The following is an 18,222-nucleotide window of genomic DNA, read 5'->3' as shown; positions in this document are numbered from 1 at the left end:
CATATTACATAGAAATAAGTGGAAATTGTGGGAACAATACATGTAGAGTAACATTCAGCAGGAGGAGTGACGTTAAGAGAAGATGGGAATTGAGCAATTTATGTAATTTTGGCTGATGACAGTTATAAAAAAGAACATATCTAATACATAATGCATGTGACTGGAAACATGTTAATATGGTTTGCTGTCTATTAAACATGTTAATATAGTTTGTTTTCTTTTATTAATTAATTTTATATGAATGTATGTTTGCATCTGTTATAAGAGATAATTTAATAAATGTGCTAAAAAAGCTATTATATAAATTTTGGAAAGGTATTATATACATTTGGAAATTTTATAAAAAAACTGTATAAAGCAAAGTAATATAGAAACCAAGAAAAGGCACAAATGGAAATACTTATAGAAGACTTAACTATGTCAAGGTTAGGTGAAGATGAGGCTCAATTAATAGTTGAGGTAGAAGACATGCGATAACAATTGTGATGGATAACAATCAACATGGAAGTCTACAGGAACGTATGATATTCCTGTGGACATTGGGAAGCTAGATTGGAAGAAAGTAATAAATATCTGGAAGGTTTTGTTTAATTGTATTCTAAAAGACTGAGAAGCACCAGCATCTTGGAAGAAAGCTGTGGAGCTACATTACCAAAAATGTAAAGACTCTTTAGCCCCATCTTCATGTAGACCCATTTCAAATGTAAACAATGATTATAAAATGTTCATGTCTATACTTGCTAAGAGAGGTGTTGCCAAAATTGACAGATATTGATCAATGTGGTTTTGTGGAGGGGAGCCAATCAGCTGGCAAAGTGAACAGAACAATGTTGTTCCAAGGAGAAGACGATAAGGAGATACCACTATTGTTGCTGGATCTTGATGCAGTGAAAGCATTTGATACAGTCAGTTGGGGTTTTATGAGTACAACAAAACAATGGAAGCATTAAGGTGCAAGGGTTCCTTTCCACCAAGCTGTGTTTGATAATAGGAACCGGGCAGTGGTGCCCTCTTTCATAGGTGTTTAATAGGTTAATGAGCACATGGGCCTTTTTAAGCCTAGCCACACATCCCAAATCTCTGACAAGTTCGGATACCCTTGAAAAGCATAAGCAGGGGTTTGGGAGATGAACCATTTACAGGTTATCTGCATCCATTTGAGACATAGGTGCCAAACCAGGGATGAATTTCCAGTTTCCCATCAGATTGTCCAAGTTGTACTTGAATTGGGTTAGGGAGGAACTCTACTTTACATAGATGGGGAGCCTGTTCCATAGACATGGTAGTCTCTGAGATACATACCTCTCTCTCCAGCAGGACCTATTTATATCACAGGCAATGCTTAAGTCTTTAGGATGGGTAATTCTGGTGTCGTTTGTTTTGTGGATATGCAGGAGGCCCATCAGAGGGGGGTCTGACAATGCCCTATATGCCAGACATAAATCTCCCCTCAACAGCCTGTAAGAGGCAGAATACAGGAATAGGGCCTTGAGGTGGTCTGCATGGGACATTTTACTTATGCCCTGTATTCTTTTGGTGAGGCATCTCTGTAGACATTTATATTGCTGGATATGCCTGATTAGGTACATACCAAAGGGGGCAGTGTACTCAATGATAGGTCTAATGAATGCCGAATATAGTGGAACAATGACTTTCTTGGACTTAGATGCCATACGTTTGTTTATAAGTTTTGCGACATAGAATGATTTCCTCAACACTGTAGACACATGATGGTCAAAGGCTAGATTACTATCTATGTGTGCCCCTAAGTCCTTGACTACTGGGTCAACTCTAATGGGTGTGTTTTCAATATGATAGTTACCAGGGATGGATGACTTTCCAAAGGATACTATTATGCATTTCTTGGCATTTAGCTTTAGTCTATGGCTCTGACACGAGTTGTTTGTCTGTGTCAGCCTCTCCTGGAGAACATCTGTGTCAGTGTGACATTCAATGACAGCTCTTAATTTGAAATCATCTGCAAATTTAGTCAGCCAGAGACCACTGACATTGGCCTTGACTTCTGAGAACTAAATGCCAAAAAGGAGTGGTCCAAGGACTGATCCCTGAGGGACTCCACTTGTGACTGGCCTCTTTGTAGAGGTGGACTCCCCAATTCTAACTTCCTGGGTCCTGTCTGTGAGACAGTTAGTTATCCACCGGGTGACATATGGGTTTGTACCTAACCTTGAGTTTGTCAACAATGCCCAAGTGGGGTATTGTGTCAAATGCCTTGGCCAGATCAAGGTAGGCAGTGTGAACAATTCTGCCCTTGACAAAAAAAACAAACTGGGTTGGGTCCAGTGTCTGGAGGTTTACTGTATCTCTGTTGATCATCTCCTTGATAATTCTTTCCATGGCTTTACATACAAGACTAGTGAGACTTATGGGTCTGTAGTTTACAGGGTCTGTTGATGGCCCACCTTTGTGCAGCTGGATGATGATTGCTTTTCTCCATTCATGAGGCACGAGACCTATTTGGAGGCTGCAGTTAAACAGTAATTCCAGAGGCCCTGAAAGGTCATGTTTCATGCTATTTAGAGGGCATCCTGGGATATTGTCTGGGCCCTCTGATGCAGTGTTCTTGGTCTTAGAGACAGCATTAAGGACCTGTTCCCTACTGATAGTAGGGGGAGTTATATTTGATATTTCCTGAGGGAAGGTTGAGGGGGAGAGAGGGGTAAAGCTGAAGCTGAATTTATCAGCCAGGAGGTTTGCTGGCTCAGTATAGGCGGCTCAATTTATAATGAGCTCTGCACACAGTTGCATATTGCCTTTGAGGTTGCAGACATGGCTAAAGAATGCTTTGGAGTTGTCCTTGACTTGGGAGGCCAAACTTACCTTAAATTTGGCTTTGGTAGACTTTATTTTACCTCTGAGTTGTTTGTTTAGTTTCATTAAAGTGCTTTTATCCTGCTGGGTGCTGCACCTACTAATTTTTGCCATGATTTTCTTCCTTCTGTTATACAGCCTCTTAATTCTGTGATTCCGCCAGGATGGCTTGTATTTTGAGTTAGTTCTGTACTTCTTCCGAGTGGGTTCAGCTGCCTCTATTTAGTTATTAACGTGCCTGTATAGGGTTTCTGTGAACAGTTCTGCATAGACAGCAGTGTTCTCAGGGTTTATTGCGGCTTGAACCTTTGCAAGGTTCTCACTTAATAGGAGGTTAGCCTTGGAAAATTCCAGGATTAGGTGTGTGTGTGTGTGTGTGTGTGTGGGGGGGGGGGGGGATTCAGGTTTTATTTTTACTTCAAAGGAGACCATTTTGTGGTCTGACCTTACCAGAGCTGGCATTACAGTAGGCGGTGTGCAGCACTCTACCATATTAGTGAGGACCAGATCCAGTATGGTTGCACCCCTGGCTGGTGTATTGACTATCTGGCCCAGGGAGTTTGTGTTTACAAAATCCAGGAATCTTTGTGCATGTATGTCTGTGTCTGGTGTTCTATAGGATTCCCAGTTAATAGTGGGGTAATTAAAGTCACCCATGAATATGGTATTGGGTTGGATGGTTATCGTTTCTATTAAGCTTAAATACATGTTATGGGTTTTCTGGGTTATAGAGGGGGACCTATAGCTAGCAAAGAAGTGGTATTTGATTTTTCCTTTCCCTTTGTTATTTGCTTTATATTTGGAAACACTGGTTAAGAAAACAAGGGATTCAGAAATTCAAGGAAGCAATCAGTACGGTAATCCAGAAATGTTATCTTTATTTGCAGCTAACATTATTTTGTACTTGATAAATCCAGAAAGGGACACGTCAGTGTTGTGGAAAATTATGAGACAGTTCAAGTCTTTTTTTTTTTTTATCTTCATTCATTTTATATCCTAAAGACTGTACAGTAAAGTACTTATCACACATGAATTGGTTCAGCAATTCTCATATTTATGGGAACACAGTAAAGATGAAGTATTTAGGTGTATGGATTAAAAAGTTTGCTATTACTGCAGCTAAGGATATGTGAGAAATGACTAAACACAAGATAAAACAAAAATGAGAAACCTGAAACTCTTGATTGTGGATACAGATAGCAAGATCCAAGCAGAGAAAGTATTTTAGTCCCTTTAGTTGTATAGATAGGTCAAGCATATCTTTATTAACCAGAGAAGAAGCTGTGGATGATAATTAATAAAGAGTTGAAAGAATTTACTTGGAATAGGAAAAGAACAAGGCATACATGTGATATGTTGATCCTCCCTATAAAACAAAGTGGGTTCAGATTATCTGATCTGAATGGATATTTTGAGCTATACAGTTAAGGCTCACATACACAAGCAGAAGGTTATAAATCTACGTGGAAAGGTATGATGATGAAATGGGCAGGTTTAAGGGTTTGAGAAATAAGGTCAGTGTAATATTTCGGATGCAAAACCTTAAGGAGAATAACAACCATCACACTGAATACTATACTCATAAAGCAGCAGAAAGAATTCTAAGAACTAATCCCACAGTGGAATGTTGAAATGATACTTTGCCAATAGGGATTACTGCAAGTAGGGGTATAGAAAGTAGGCAAAATGGGCTGGAATTTACTGGAAAAAAGTGGCAAAGGAACCTATGTGCTACGAGCAAATAAAAAGAGAGGGAAATGCAAATGAGTGGGATGATTAGAGACTGCTTCATCTGCTATGGATTGATATCAGAGTAAAAGTAAAGAGAAAAGGATCTTGGGTGCTACGTGAAAAAACAATCTGGTACATGAACAGACCATGCTGGAGAGACAGATATGTGCCCCAAAGATTACCCTTCCTCTCGAATAGGCTTCCTATTTACGTGAAGCAGAGCCCTTCCCTGATCATCTTCAAGCGCAATCTGACCCAATGGATGGAAAATTGCAAATTCACTCCTGAGGTGATGCCTATGTCCTTTATGGACAGAAGCAGTCTATAAAAATTGTCAAAAAACAACTTGCTGACCCTTGTTATCTTTCCCGCAGGGAAAGAAAACTGGGTAAAATTGGACAGGCTTGTAAGAGCTCTTGAGCTGTTACCCTAGAATGTCCTATATACCTATGAAAGTTTTTAGTTCAGCCTAAACAGAAGCTGCTGTTAGCAAATGATACTTAGTATGACGTACAAAATAATGCATGGTAATTCTAAGAATAAATCAGAGGAGGCTAGGAAAGATTGGGAAGACAGATTGGAAAGGCAATTTACCAAGGAACAATGGAAAGACATTTGTATGGCTACCAAGTATGTGACAAAGTCCAAAAATGTAAGGATTTGTGCTCGGATATGTTTGCATAGGTGTTGTTTATAATCCAAGCAGACTTCAGAGAATTTTTCTTCCCTTGGATAGCAAATGATGGAGCTGTGATCATGTGTTCTGGAAATGCAATGAGTTGGCAAATTTTAAAAAAATTCCCTACAGTGTTTTGTCAGAAATGATGAGAAATTGTTGTAACTAAGGAAATGATTCTTTTGATCTGGGACATAGGTTCTGAATTGTTCTGGAAATTGATCTGGGACATAGGTTCTGAACTGCATATGCACACACTCTGGGTGACAAAAAGCAATGATTACAAAATGACAATCAAAATTTAAACTAACTGTAACTGAAGTGCTGAACATAGCAAAGACATAAAAGAACTAGCTATAAGTGGCATCCTTAGGAAGAAAGAAATAGAAAATTACATGGAAGTAAATGGAATCTGTAAGCACAATGCATGCAAAATAATGTTCAGAAGTAGTATGGTTTAGGGGAAGGAAATAATTAAATAATGTATGCAATGTCAGACTGAATGCCAGCTGTAAAAATGGAAAAATATGTATCTACTGCAGGAAAAAATGTTACTGTGGTTTGTTTTTCTGTTATATTAATGTTTGTGTGTACCTGTGTCACTGTATTAGGTGTAATTTTTTTTATAAAAGGAAAACAACCTGCACTGGCTTGAACAGGACAGGGTACACAGCTCAGAGAACCAGCACTGCAGTGTCTTCTGCCCCTTCACCTAAACAGTTACACATGACAATACTTTTAATCTACCAGATGAGGAAAACAAATGATGGTGACATATACATTAAAGTGCATAAATTAAACCTATGATATGCTGCTGATCAAAAAAAAAAAAAAACATAGCATTATCCCCTAATATGAGAAGAATGTGTCATACAAATCTCCTTTTCCCTATGGGAAGTAAAGGGTCTGGCATAATATATACGAAAGGAGAACACCTGATGGTTGGAACACTGCATGGGGATTGGGAAACTGTTTGTGCTGCCAGCATCTCTATGATCAGTGCCTGGAATAGGCTCCTGAATAATCAAGATGGGATAATAACTGAACAAATGAAGTACAGCTAAGTGTGACCTCTGACAAGTACAAATGGGGTCTGGCACCTGGACAGATAAGAACATAGTGCTGAAGGTGAAGGCCTCTGTGACAACCCAATGTGAATCCTCTACCAAACAAATCTGAAATTAATATGGAAATGCTCTCCAGCCAGGGGACGAGAACAGATCCCATACATCTCTCTATTTCCAAAAGGTAAATGATTCCCATCATAATGAAAAATTGAAGGCAACTTCTGTGAGTCATTAACACCTGGACTGCTCCTAATAAAAAGGTGAGAGTACAGATCTGGTCCAAAAACTCAGGTGGAGGGTAAGAAAATAGGGGAAAAAGGAATATAACCCATGAGAAAGAACACATAGCTAAATTAAGACTTCAACAGAAATTATAATTAATTTTATGGTTATAATAGATTTATAGCACACACCCTACCCTTTGACATAGCATAAACAGAAAGACAGAAACGCACAGACATACCATATTCGGCTGCAGGTCACTAATATCTCTTGAATCTCCCTTCTGTTTCTGATTCTGCAGTTGTTCTATGGCTCCCTGTAGCCTCTTCTCTTCAAGTTGGAGCTTCAGAACTCGCTGTTTTTCTTCTGTCAGCTGCCGCAAGAGGTCTTCATACTTCAGCTGGAATTCACTGAGTTTTTCTCGTAAGCCCCTGTTCATTTCTTGTTCCTGTTGCAAGTTTTGCTTGTGCAGTTGACTTTCTTCATCCAAAAGCCTCTTCATTTGAACAGATTCCAGTTTAAACTTTTCCATTTCACTCACCAGTTCAACAATGCGGTTGTGCTTTTCATCCAGTCGAGTTTGTAAGTCCCTGAGGAATTCTGCTGTAGTTTTCTCATCATGCTGCTGATCATCTGTTTTTTGTGTACCTAAATTCTTCTGAAGCTGTCCGTATAACTCCCTTTCTCGCTCAAGGGCACTGTTCAATTCAACAGCTCGCGTTTTTTCAGCATCCAAAAGGATCTGGAGCTCAGAGATGCAACTCTGCTGCTTGGACAGTTGAACGTCATGCACAACTGCTTCAGAATCAACTTTCTGTTTTAGCTCTGCAACAGTTTGCTTTTCTTGGTCTAAATGTTTACTTAATTGGCTGCATCTTTGTTTCTGGTCTTCAAGTAAGAGCTTCAGATCCTTAAATAAAAAAAAATGTAAATTATAACATATTAAGGTACTGGTTTGAACAGTGGTGTATAAAATCTAATGAAAAAAAAATAGTATTTCAGCAAGAAACATTTCTCATATCTTGCTGAAATGTGTGGGGGGTATGAATGATCATGCAAAGCCGTGTCAGCATTACCCTATGGTTAAGCTCCACCTTTGTAAACACTTCTGCACTAATATCCTGCTTTATAAAACATCACTGAAGTTCTAGGAAGGTCAGTAGAAAGACAGATGCATGTAGCCACCAAAATGTACAACCACGTAATAAATAAAGTTAACAGAAAGTCGCAGATGAGGCAGTTTTCATTTTTACAGCACTGCATTTTGCTGAAATACTTGACTGATTTAGTACCAGAGGTACGTTTATATTACATGGATAAGTGAACAATATACAAGTCAGTAAACAATCAATAAAAAGAAACAAGCTGTAAATGTAACATCATAAAATATGTACATATATGAGCACACACATTTATGCATACATATATGAACAAGCACAAATGTACATAAATAACACATTGAAGTGACCATGAAAAATAACAAAACTATTTTACCAGATTGCAGTTTGCCCTTGTAAACTTACAGAACGTAAACCTTTCTTAATGAGTGGGCCATGACATTTTATGGGACAGGGTCTGGTGTACAAAATGGGTTGTACATGGTAGGAATTCTGACTGCATGACAAGGGGATGGGCAACTCTACTGTCAGCTGCAAAGTGCTTTGTGGTTACTGGCAAAGAGGGGATTAATGTACATTGTTCTTTATAAATAAAAGTTATACATTTTCTTTATCTTGTTACATTGTACCTACAGTACACAAAAACAAAACATTTCAAGCATAATATCATACAAAAGTTAAGTTAAAGTCCTTCAATAAAAAAACATACAAAATCAGGGAAAAAAATCAAGTAGTCGCTTTTTACATTTTTTTAACCATTACTTGTACTGATGACACTTTTCTGATACACCAAAATATATAACAAACATTCCCTGGAATTCAAAACCACCTCATAACTCAGACCTTCTTCCTCCTAATTTTAGTTTTCCTGTGGATATTCCTGCAGCTTTAAATATTGACAGGGAGTCATAAAAGTTACCACAAAGTTTAGACTGCATGTACATTTAGTGTAATCTTTCTGAGTGACTAGAAAGCACAAAAAATGTAATAAGAATATTCTTGAATACACATTGTGTACACTTAGTGTAGGCCTTATTGAATCTAGCCCATTGTTTACCTGAACAGATTGATTTTTTTTTTGTTTGCTGCCTGGGTATTAACATACTGAGTCAAAAAGACAGATTGATTTTTTTTTTCTTTGCTTGCTGCCTGGGGCATAACATACTGAGTCAAAAACATTTCAGGCATAGCCTGAGTGTAAAAAAACAGTTACTCAAACAATATTGATAAGTGTTGGCAATACAAAATCAGACGCAGTATAGTGCCAGCTTCCCATAGTGAAATATATCGATAAGCATAGAAAAATGCAGTTAGTGAAAAATAACTAAAAAAACAAAATTAGTGAAGATAAACAAGAAAAAATTCTGACCCATCGCCACTTCTGAGAAAAACATTGTGGGTACTTTTGGCAGATAAGAGTACTTTATGTCGGAACTTGGTTCAGAAATACTCTGGAGACAAATACTGGAAAAACATGTGGACTTGAAGAGAAGATCAACAGGAGAGATGGAAAATTAATGGGTTAGGACTAGATCAGAGAGTTGAGGTGGTGCATTTTTCTACTGCCTTTATTGTATGTAGTTACGGGTTTCTGGCTGAGATAGCCAGTGATTTCCTCAGACTGTCTAGAAATGTGAAACTGAAGTATGTCTGGAATGGTACTGAGTCTCGTGGAATAAGTCAATACTTCCCAAAGGATGTGTGATAATTTAGAGTCATATCATGAGGCAATGCAATTGAACATATTGAACATATTGTGCTTCTTATCTGCCCAAGAATATAACAATAAATACAAAAAGTAACTGAGGTTAATGTCAGGGAATAAGAACAGGTCTGACTGGCATACTCTTCTGGATGTGTCATGCAGACTGGAGATACAAAGAAGTGACAGCGTTGCAATATTTATTATGGAATGTAGAAATGGCAACTAATTAACACCTACTCTCCACCACTCTGATACATGGTGCACCTGTAGGGTACAACTTTGGGTCTGTTGTTCATTGTTTAAATACTGCTACTTAAAGATGGTATTCAAAGGAGAGGTTTAAACTACTACTGTTACGTTGGCAACTAAAATTTACCCCTCTTTTCCCAAAGATTCTCTGTCCATGTTAAACAAATTAGCTTCAGACATGGAATGCATTCTTAGCTGGATGATTGATAATCAGTAAAAACGTAGTGTCTGCAAGATGGTGGCTATGGCTATTCATGCCATAATTCATAACTCATATGCCCCAGTTTTGTCCCTTGCTAGTATTTAGAGTGATGAAAAACTAGAATTTTTGTTGAAAATGAAGAAGTGAAATTTATGGGGGGCGGGGGGGTGACTGATGTCTAGTTGACCATTAGGGGTCAGGTATCTGCTATAAAACCCACACTTAAGCACCTATTTCCATAAACAGATCTTCCAATGGCACTAGATGTTTTGGTCTCCTGTAAGTTGTATTACTTTAATGTTGGGGCATGAGGACTCAAAACCTGGCAGTTTGCAACTAGTGCAAAACTCTGCAGCCTGGCTACTTACTTAATTATCCCATTAATAACTTGATGTGTCAGTTGTCAGTTCTAATGAACCTGCAGTGTCTGTCTGTTTAATTGTATATCCTCACAAGGTTTCAGTCTTGGTTTGCTTTACATTACATGATTTGGGTCCCACTTACCCTAGGGAGTTACCTGCCTATCAGCCTGTGTGTTCTACAATACTCCACCCCTGGACTGTTAAAAGTTTCAAGGAACTAGCTTGATTCATCAGGTGAATGATTCATCAGGTAATTGCTCTTTTACTTATCAGAAGTAATTACATTTGAAGCCTCTTACTAGGGTGGAATAATAAGACTTCAATCCATACAGGTTTTAAGAGGTCCTCAAAACTTTTAGTTATGTACTTACCATAACTTCGGATGTATGGGATCCATCTCACCTACATTCATAACTGATGGGCTCGGAGCCGATCCATCGGCTCCGACTCAGCCAACTAGTTCACTAGAACGAAGTCTCTTATTGGCTGGGCTACTCCCTATCCCAGGATGCACTACACCTGCTTCCCCAGATCTTGTTTGTTCGCTTTCATACATACATGCAAACACAGAAAAAATAGTAGTCACTACAACCAACTAAAGTTCTTCAAGAGAAGATCTCCAAATGGAACTACATCTCCTCTAAATCCCAATGGAAGGGGGAAGGAGGGTGGGTACATATGAATGTAGGCGAGATGGATCCCATACATCCGAAGTTATGGTAAGTACATAACTAAAAGATGTAATGGGATCCTATCTCGCCTACATTCATAACTGATGGGACAGCATCCCTAGCACCTAAATCCCGGGTGGCTCATTGGAAAACACTCCTGAGAACTGTGGAACCAAAGGAAGCCCTGCCTCGAGACACCAGATCCAATTTGTAATGAGAAATGAAAGTGTGCGGAGAAGTCCAGGTAGCCGCAGCACAAATATCATCTATTGATAATTTGGAGTGAAAAGCTACAGAAGTAGCTATTGCCCTGGTAGAATGAGCCTTGACTGGAAAGGGAAGCTCTTTGTTAGCCTGTGAATAAATGAAAGAGATACAATCCTTAATCCATTTAGCTATGGAGGTTTTAGCTACTGGTTGACCCAATTTGTTTATTGCAAAGGAAACAAACAGTTGATTTGATTTCAGCGTCTGAGCGGTTCTATTCAAATAAAACGCAGTTGTCTATGGACGTCTAATTGATGAAAGATATATTCTGCGTTATTAGAGAACTCTGGAAAAAATACAGGGAGCTCTATAGTTTGTTGAATACAGAAAGAAGAAGCTACCTTTGGTAAAAAGGAGGGATTTAATTTCAAGGACACTCTATGTTTGTGAAAAATCAAATAGGGAGGATCAGAACAAAGAGCTTGAAGTTCTGAAACCCGCCTGGCGAAGTTATGGCCACTAAAAAGGCCGTTTTCCAGGACAGAAATTTCAAATCGCAGGTAGCAGCTGGTTCGAAAGGGCGGGCAGTTAAGGCAGCAAGAACCATATTTAGGTCCCAAGGGGGGACAAGGTGAGATATTGAGGCCTAAGGAGCCATGCTCCTTTAAGGAAAGCCTTACAAAGTTTGTGAGACATCAATGAAGGTTCAACAGAAGCATGAAAATTAGAGATAGCCGCTAGCTGAACCTTAATCGTGGAAACTGAAGAGCCCAACTGAAAAAGAGAGGCCAAGAAATTCAGAACCTCCGATACTGGGGCAGTAAGGGGTCTATACCTCGTTGCTGAGCCCAGAAGGCGAACCTTTTCCACTTGCTGGAATAAAGTCTGACAGTGGAAGGTTTATGAGAAGAAGATAATATGTGGATCACCCCCGGAGAAAGGGAATTGTCTCGGACTAAGGATGGAAGTGGAGTAACCATGCCGCCAACTTCAATGACCTGAGAGACGGGTGAAGTCGTCCTGACTGATGAGTCAACAGGTCTGGCACTGGGTCCAAAAACCATGGACCTTCTATCACATGCCTCTGTAGGAAAGGAAACCAAACTTGACGAGGCCAGTGCGGGGCAATCAAAATCATCTCGCTCTCCAGGTAAATGGCCTTCTGTATCACCCTCGGTAGGAGGGGAACCGGAGGGAAGGCATAAAGAAGACCGGGGGGCCAAATGTGGGTCAGAGCGTCCCTGGGAATCTGTCCCTGGGAGGGGATCAGCATGAAGAACTCTCTGCACTTCGCATTGTGGGGGCTGGCAAACAGGTCGCAGCAAGGGAGGCCCCATTTGGCGAAGATTTTCGCAGCCACTCTCTGGTTGAGGGACCACTCGTGGGGTAACAGGATGGTCCTGCTTAATCTGTCCGCAATCACATTGGATTTCCCCGGTATGTGCGTTGCCATTAGAAAGCGGTTGGTAGCTACCGCCCAGTGCCAAAGTCTCATGGCTTCTCTGCACAGTGGGTAAGACCTGGTTCCACCTTGCTTGTTTATATACCAAACCACCGACATGTTGTCGGATAGGATAGCAATTGGACCTTGCGGGAGAGCGTGATGGAGAGCTTGAAGTACCAAAAGAACTGCTCTCATTTCCAGGATATTGATATGCAAATGCGTTTCCTGGATTTGCTATGTGCCTTGGACCGACCTGTCCAGGTAATGACCCCCCCACCCTACCTGGGAGGCGTCCGTGGTCACAGTGGCAACAGGGGGTCGAGGGATAAAGGGTCGCCCCTGGTCGAGATTGGATTGGAGGAGCCACCAACGCAGATCCCGACGGCAACTCTCCGTGATCATGACTAAATGGTTCAAGGGGAGTTCCTGATAGGACCATTGAACCGATAGGAGCCATTGCAAAATTCGCATGTGAAGTCTGACTAAGGGGACTAGGAGTATAGTTGACGCCATCGAGCCCAACAGTTGTAGGATCAGATGGGCCGGAGCTCTTGATAGGGGGAGACAGGATTTGACTTGGTTTTGCAGAACCTGAATTCTTGCCGCCGGTAAGAAGGCGCGCATCCTTTTTGTATCTAAGTCTGCACCTATAAAAGTAATACGCTGAGATGGCTGTAGTACAGATTTTTGCCAATTGAACGTAATCCCCAAGAAACGGCCCAAGGTGAACGTGGCGTTGAGCGCCTGAAATAGTAGATGCTCGGAGGTGGCAGTAAGGAGCCAGCCGTCCAGATATGGAAAAACTTGGAATCCTAGACTCCTCAGGTGAGCAATCACCACTGCCAGACACTTGGTGAACACCCTGGGGGCTGTGGTGAGACCAAAGGGCAGTGCTCGGAATTGGAAATGACTGACTCCGAGGCAGAAGCGTAAGTGTCTCCTGGACTCTTGAGCTATCAGAATGTGATAGTAAGCGTCCTGGAGATCTATGGAGCACATCCATGCATCCTTCTCCAGCAGTGGAAGAATGGATTGAAGGGTGACCATTCGGAATTTGGACTTTTCCACAAAATGATTCAATGAACTGAGGTCCAAAATGGGCCTGAAGTCCCCTGTCTTTTTTGGCACCAAAAATAATCTTGAGTAAGTTCCTGATCCGATCTGGTCGGTGGGGACAGGCTGGATGGCTCCTTTTTTTAGCAGCTTTGAAATCTCTATTGCTGCCTGATCCCGCTGACTGGGTGGCACGTCCGGGATTACCCTTAAGGAAAGGGGGGGCTTGTTGAAGGGGATGAGATAGCCTCCGGTAATAATCCGAAGCACCCACTGATCGCTTGTTATAGATTCCCAAGCTTGTGGGTGCTCCGCAAAACGACCCCGACTGGCTCCGGAGCTGCACAGTCGGGCAACAACTCAGGGACGCTGATTGTAGGAAGAACCACGAAAGGAATCGCGGTCTCCAGAATTACGGGGGCCTCTGCCGCCTCTGGGGTGGCGTCTTCCTGAATTCCCCCCCCCTGCCTCTGGAGGGGGAATCACTGGGTGGAGTAGGGAAAGACCTCTGAGATTTTCTGAACCACATTTTCCCTCCTCTCTGGACCTTGGGGTAAGGCCTAGAAGGAGTGGAAAAGCGGGCCCCAACGGCAGTCAAGGTCTTGCCCTCCTGCTCGCACCGAGTTAGTGTGTCCTTCACCTTGGGTCCAAACAAAGATGACCCATCAAAGGGGCGTGAAGGAAGACTTGAAGGCCTCCGCAAATGAACACAAGCGTAACCAGGCGTGTCTCCTGAGGGCTACGCCTGTTCCCGCTGCTCTACTAGCCCCTTCGGCCGCATACGAAATGAGCCTCATGGACGAGTTTACAATGGAGAACAAGGTAGTCATCTGGGCGCCAACAGTAGGGGCTAGCGCCTCAGGTAGATTACCAGTGAGGGAATCACTTAGCTCTTTAAGGAGGTCCCTTTGGAGCCTGGTAAAATGACATAAATAGTTCAGCGACCGTAAGGTAAAGGCCGCTGAAGACAGGGTACGCTTCCCGTACCTATCCATGCTCCTGGAATCCTTATTAGGAGGGTGGATAGACGTTGAAGCCTCTGCCACGTCCTGCTGTGTGGCAGAAGTCACCACCATAGCATCTACGGGAACACCTTTCGTCAGAAATTCCTTCTGGGGGGGGGCTGAAAGAAACTTATTAGGTCTCGCAGGCACCGGTTCCACAGAATCAGGGTGTTCCCACGCCCTTCGAGAAACCAAATCAAGGAGTTCATCGAAGGGCGGAGACACCCAGGAGGTGGAGGGCTGGGCCCCGAAGGCCTTGAGGAAGACTGACTCCTCAGCTGAAGGGGTTTTGGCCTGCCAATCTCCTCTCTGTCTCAGAATCTCCAGGATATCTGAGAAAGAGATATCATCCGAAGATGATTTGGGGGACCCTTCCACGTCATCGAGGTCAGTATCCGATGTAACAGACTCATCTTGGGAGTCCACGTGCTTCCTCTTGCACAATTTCTTCCGTGGGGCTCGTCCGAAGCAGTTTCGGACGGACCCCCCGGAAGAAGGGAACCCCAATGGGGTATCCTCAGGCCCTGGGGCCCCGCTGCCGGGGGACTGCAACACAGCAGAAGCACCAGTCTCCAGGTCTAGGGACGGTGAGGTAGAAGCCTGCTGAGCCGGCAAGGGCATGGCCAGCGCGCTCCTCATGGCCTCAAAGGCCGGACCTCCAGACTCCATGGAGATCACTGGTCTAGAGGCCACGATGGCACTGGGAATTCCAGCAGCCGATGCTCCGAGGGGAAGACTAGGCACCGAAGCACCCAGCCCCAAAGTGTTCCCTTCGGGCCCGGCTGAGGAAGTCCCAGTACCAAACCCTGAACCCGAGGACAGGGTAGGAACCATAGTCGGTGCCGACAGACCTCGAAGGGGTCTCGGTTCCGACCGTATGGCTCCGCACTGCTCCACCATCACCGACTCCAACGGCTCCAAGGAGGTTGGAGGTGGAATCAAATGTTTCGGAAGGGGGATCGGCTCCGAAGCCAACTGGGCTGGAGCCGAGACCATTTGAGCAAAAACTGGAGACTGGAAAAGCCTCTGTATCACCCTATCCAGATCCGAATCAGAAAGTTTTGAAGATTTAGAGGAGGTAGACAGACGAGAAGACTTTCCTCTCGGCTCCGAGAGAGTAGGGGACCGGCTCCGAAAGGGCTCCAACACTATCGGCGCCGATTCCACCACAGCATGGACCACCATCGGCGCCGAAGGAGCTTTTTGCTTCGGAGCCGAGGGGGAAGAGTCTGAGCTGCACACCTCCACCGGCTCCGAAACCATTGGAACCGATGGAGGTGATTCGCCTCTCGATACTCCAACCTGCGGCTCCGGAAGTAATGGAGCCGAGGAAAGAGGCATCGAGGCAGACCCTTCGACCCTCGGCCCCGAAGTCAGTGGAGCCGAGGAAGAAGAGGTCGACTTTTGCTTTTTAGCAGTCGGTTCCAAGGGACTTGTCGGAGCTGACGATCTTTTCTTTTTAGAGGTAACAGGAGAATCTAAAGCTTCCTCGAAAGAGGGCTTAATAAGGCCCTTCAAGATCAGTTTATTTTTGCGCTCTTGAAGAACCCTAGAGGAGAAAGCATGACAAACACTACATGTCTCCTGTAGATGTTTAGGCCCTAAACAATACACGCATATTGAGTGACTGTCTGTTATAGACATTTTGTAATTGCACCGAGTGCATTTTTTAAATCCTGACTTCTGCTCTTTAGACATTGTACAGTAAGAAAGGTAGTCTAAAAACAAAAGGTTAGCGCCAACTGTAGAGCGCGAGAAATAAGGCACGAGCTCTTGAGAGGGAGATTTACCTCACAAGAGAACACAGTAAGCACGCACAACAACAACAACAATAACAACGGGCAAAAGCCCTCTAATTTAAACGGGCTTAGCCCGAAGAAAAATAATAACACAAACTCTCAAAAGTAGGGCAAAGACCCTCTAACTTAAACGGGCCTTGCCCGACAACGAAAAAGAATACCAGTAAATCACTTCACACACAAAAAAGTTATCAAAGACACAAATTACAGAGAGTAGCTGTTAAAACAGCTGTTTTTAACAATTTTCAGAAGAAAAACCCCAAGGTCAAAGACCAGTAAAGGTAAAAGAAACCACTTAGCTCCAGCCAAGTCGAGACCACGTCCAGCTTGTAAAGCGGCAAACGAGATCTGGGGAAGCAGGTGTAGTGCATCCTGGGATAGGGAGTAGCCCAGCCAATAAGAGACTTCGTTCTAGTGAACTAGTTGGCCGAGTCGGAGCCGATGGATCGGCTCCGAGCCCATCAGTTATGAATGTAGGCGAGATAGGATCCCATTACATCATATCTTTTTAATTGTTACATGGGCATTAATTTATCTCTGCAGTTTACTATTTTACAAAACTGATCACTAATTTATTCTTACACTGCTTAGTCAACAAGCACTTTAGTAAACTTAAATTTGAATGCTCATCTTAGCAGTGGGATAATCCATTCTCAATGAGGATGCATTCCTGCACCTTAAACTCAAGCTCTCACCAGGCATCAAACCTGATCCCCGGTGCAAGATGACTTGGCATCCACTCCCATATCTACCGAATATAACAGTTTCTGCTGAGCCTGAATGAATCCCAGAGAGTGCAGGCCTCAGTCTCAAATACACCCAGCAAGTGGCCGAGTGACTCAAGCGACTTATCCCTAGGATATGGCAATCCATCATCAAGCTTCAGTTGGATCAACAGGGTTTTATGTGGTACTAATACCACAGAATGCATGGTTCAAAGCAGAAGTCAAGAGTGCACGTCTTCTAGGCCCATTATCCCCCAAGCAGGTGTAGGACTGATGCAGGCTCAAACCCTTACTTTTTGAGGATGAGCTCAAAATCTGAGGAACCAGGGTCTGACCTCCCTGCATTCCACACTTAAGTCCTTGTGATGGAACTCTGGTTTTGACCTGAAGCTGCACAAAGGACCTTCCCATCAATCTCTAGGCAAAGAATTGTGTCCCTCAGCCATCCTCCTAGTAGCAATATATATCAGGAGCATCCCCTTTCAATACCTCCAAGTTGTAGGTTTAAACTAGGTCCCTATTGAAATGTCATTAGTCAAAATGCAAGGTACAGAAAAACTGGAAAAAGTCCAAAACTATGGGCGCATAGCAAATCTATACAGGGGGCAAGCTTCCCACTCCTGCCAAACTTATATATACCATTTCAGAGATCTCCATACATTGGGGAAATGGGAATATTCTGGGAAATGGCCATCTCTAACTTAGTATCTAGTGGCTCCTGACATTTCAGATGGCATTTAAACCACGGGCATATATATTAGTGCTTGACGTTGTGTTCCTCCTGAAGACACCAGGCAAGAACCACTACAAGTCTAAACTAGTAATCAGAAAGCCACAGGACAAATTAGTGGACTATTTTTTCACTGCATTAGGACTGACACTGAATTGTCCATGTAGCAGAAAAGGACTGGGAGGCTGAGGGACTAGATGCTTAATCATTTGGCACTTGAACACCAACATTGGGACCAGGATTTACTGAAAAAATACTGCTAGATTGTGAACCCAGTCACAACAAGGAGGGCTCCAGACATTTTATCTACACTTTTTTTTTTTTTGAGTTAATCAATACTGATTTGTGACAGGTAAATAAGGTTCAAAGTTTCACAGATAAGTATTATGCAATTAGTCTACAGACCACTATGAGCCCAGCCCAAA

General features: G+C 42.7%; 1 protein-coding gene across 4 annotated transcripts in view; it reads right to left on the bottom strand.

The window, feature by feature from the left end:
* AKAP9 (A-kinase anchoring protein 9) overlaps positions 1 to 18,222 on the bottom strand; it is a 3,155,794-nt gene that overhangs the window by 312,455 nt on the left and 2,825,117 nt on the right. For all 4 annotated transcript variants that reach the window (XM_044067665.1, XM_044067666.1, XM_044067667.1 and 1 more), the window contains one exon: positions 6,770 to 7,438. In XM_044067665.1, coding sequence (XP_043923600.1) covers positions 6,770 to 7,438 — 669 coding nt within the window. The remainder of the gene's footprint in view (positions 1 to 6,769; positions 7,439 to 18,222) is intronic.

The sequence above is a fragment of the Protopterus annectens genome, chromosome 3.part1 (genome assembly GCF_019279795.1).
Source record: "Protopterus annectens isolate FY-2018-M chromosome 3.part1, PAN1.0, whole genome shotgun sequence".
NCBI lineage: Eukaryota > Metazoa > Chordata > Ceratodontiformes > Protopteridae > Protopterus > Protopterus annectens.
The sequence above is the reverse complement of the archived record's forward strand: the minus strand, read 5'-3'. Positions and strand labels throughout refer to the sequence as shown.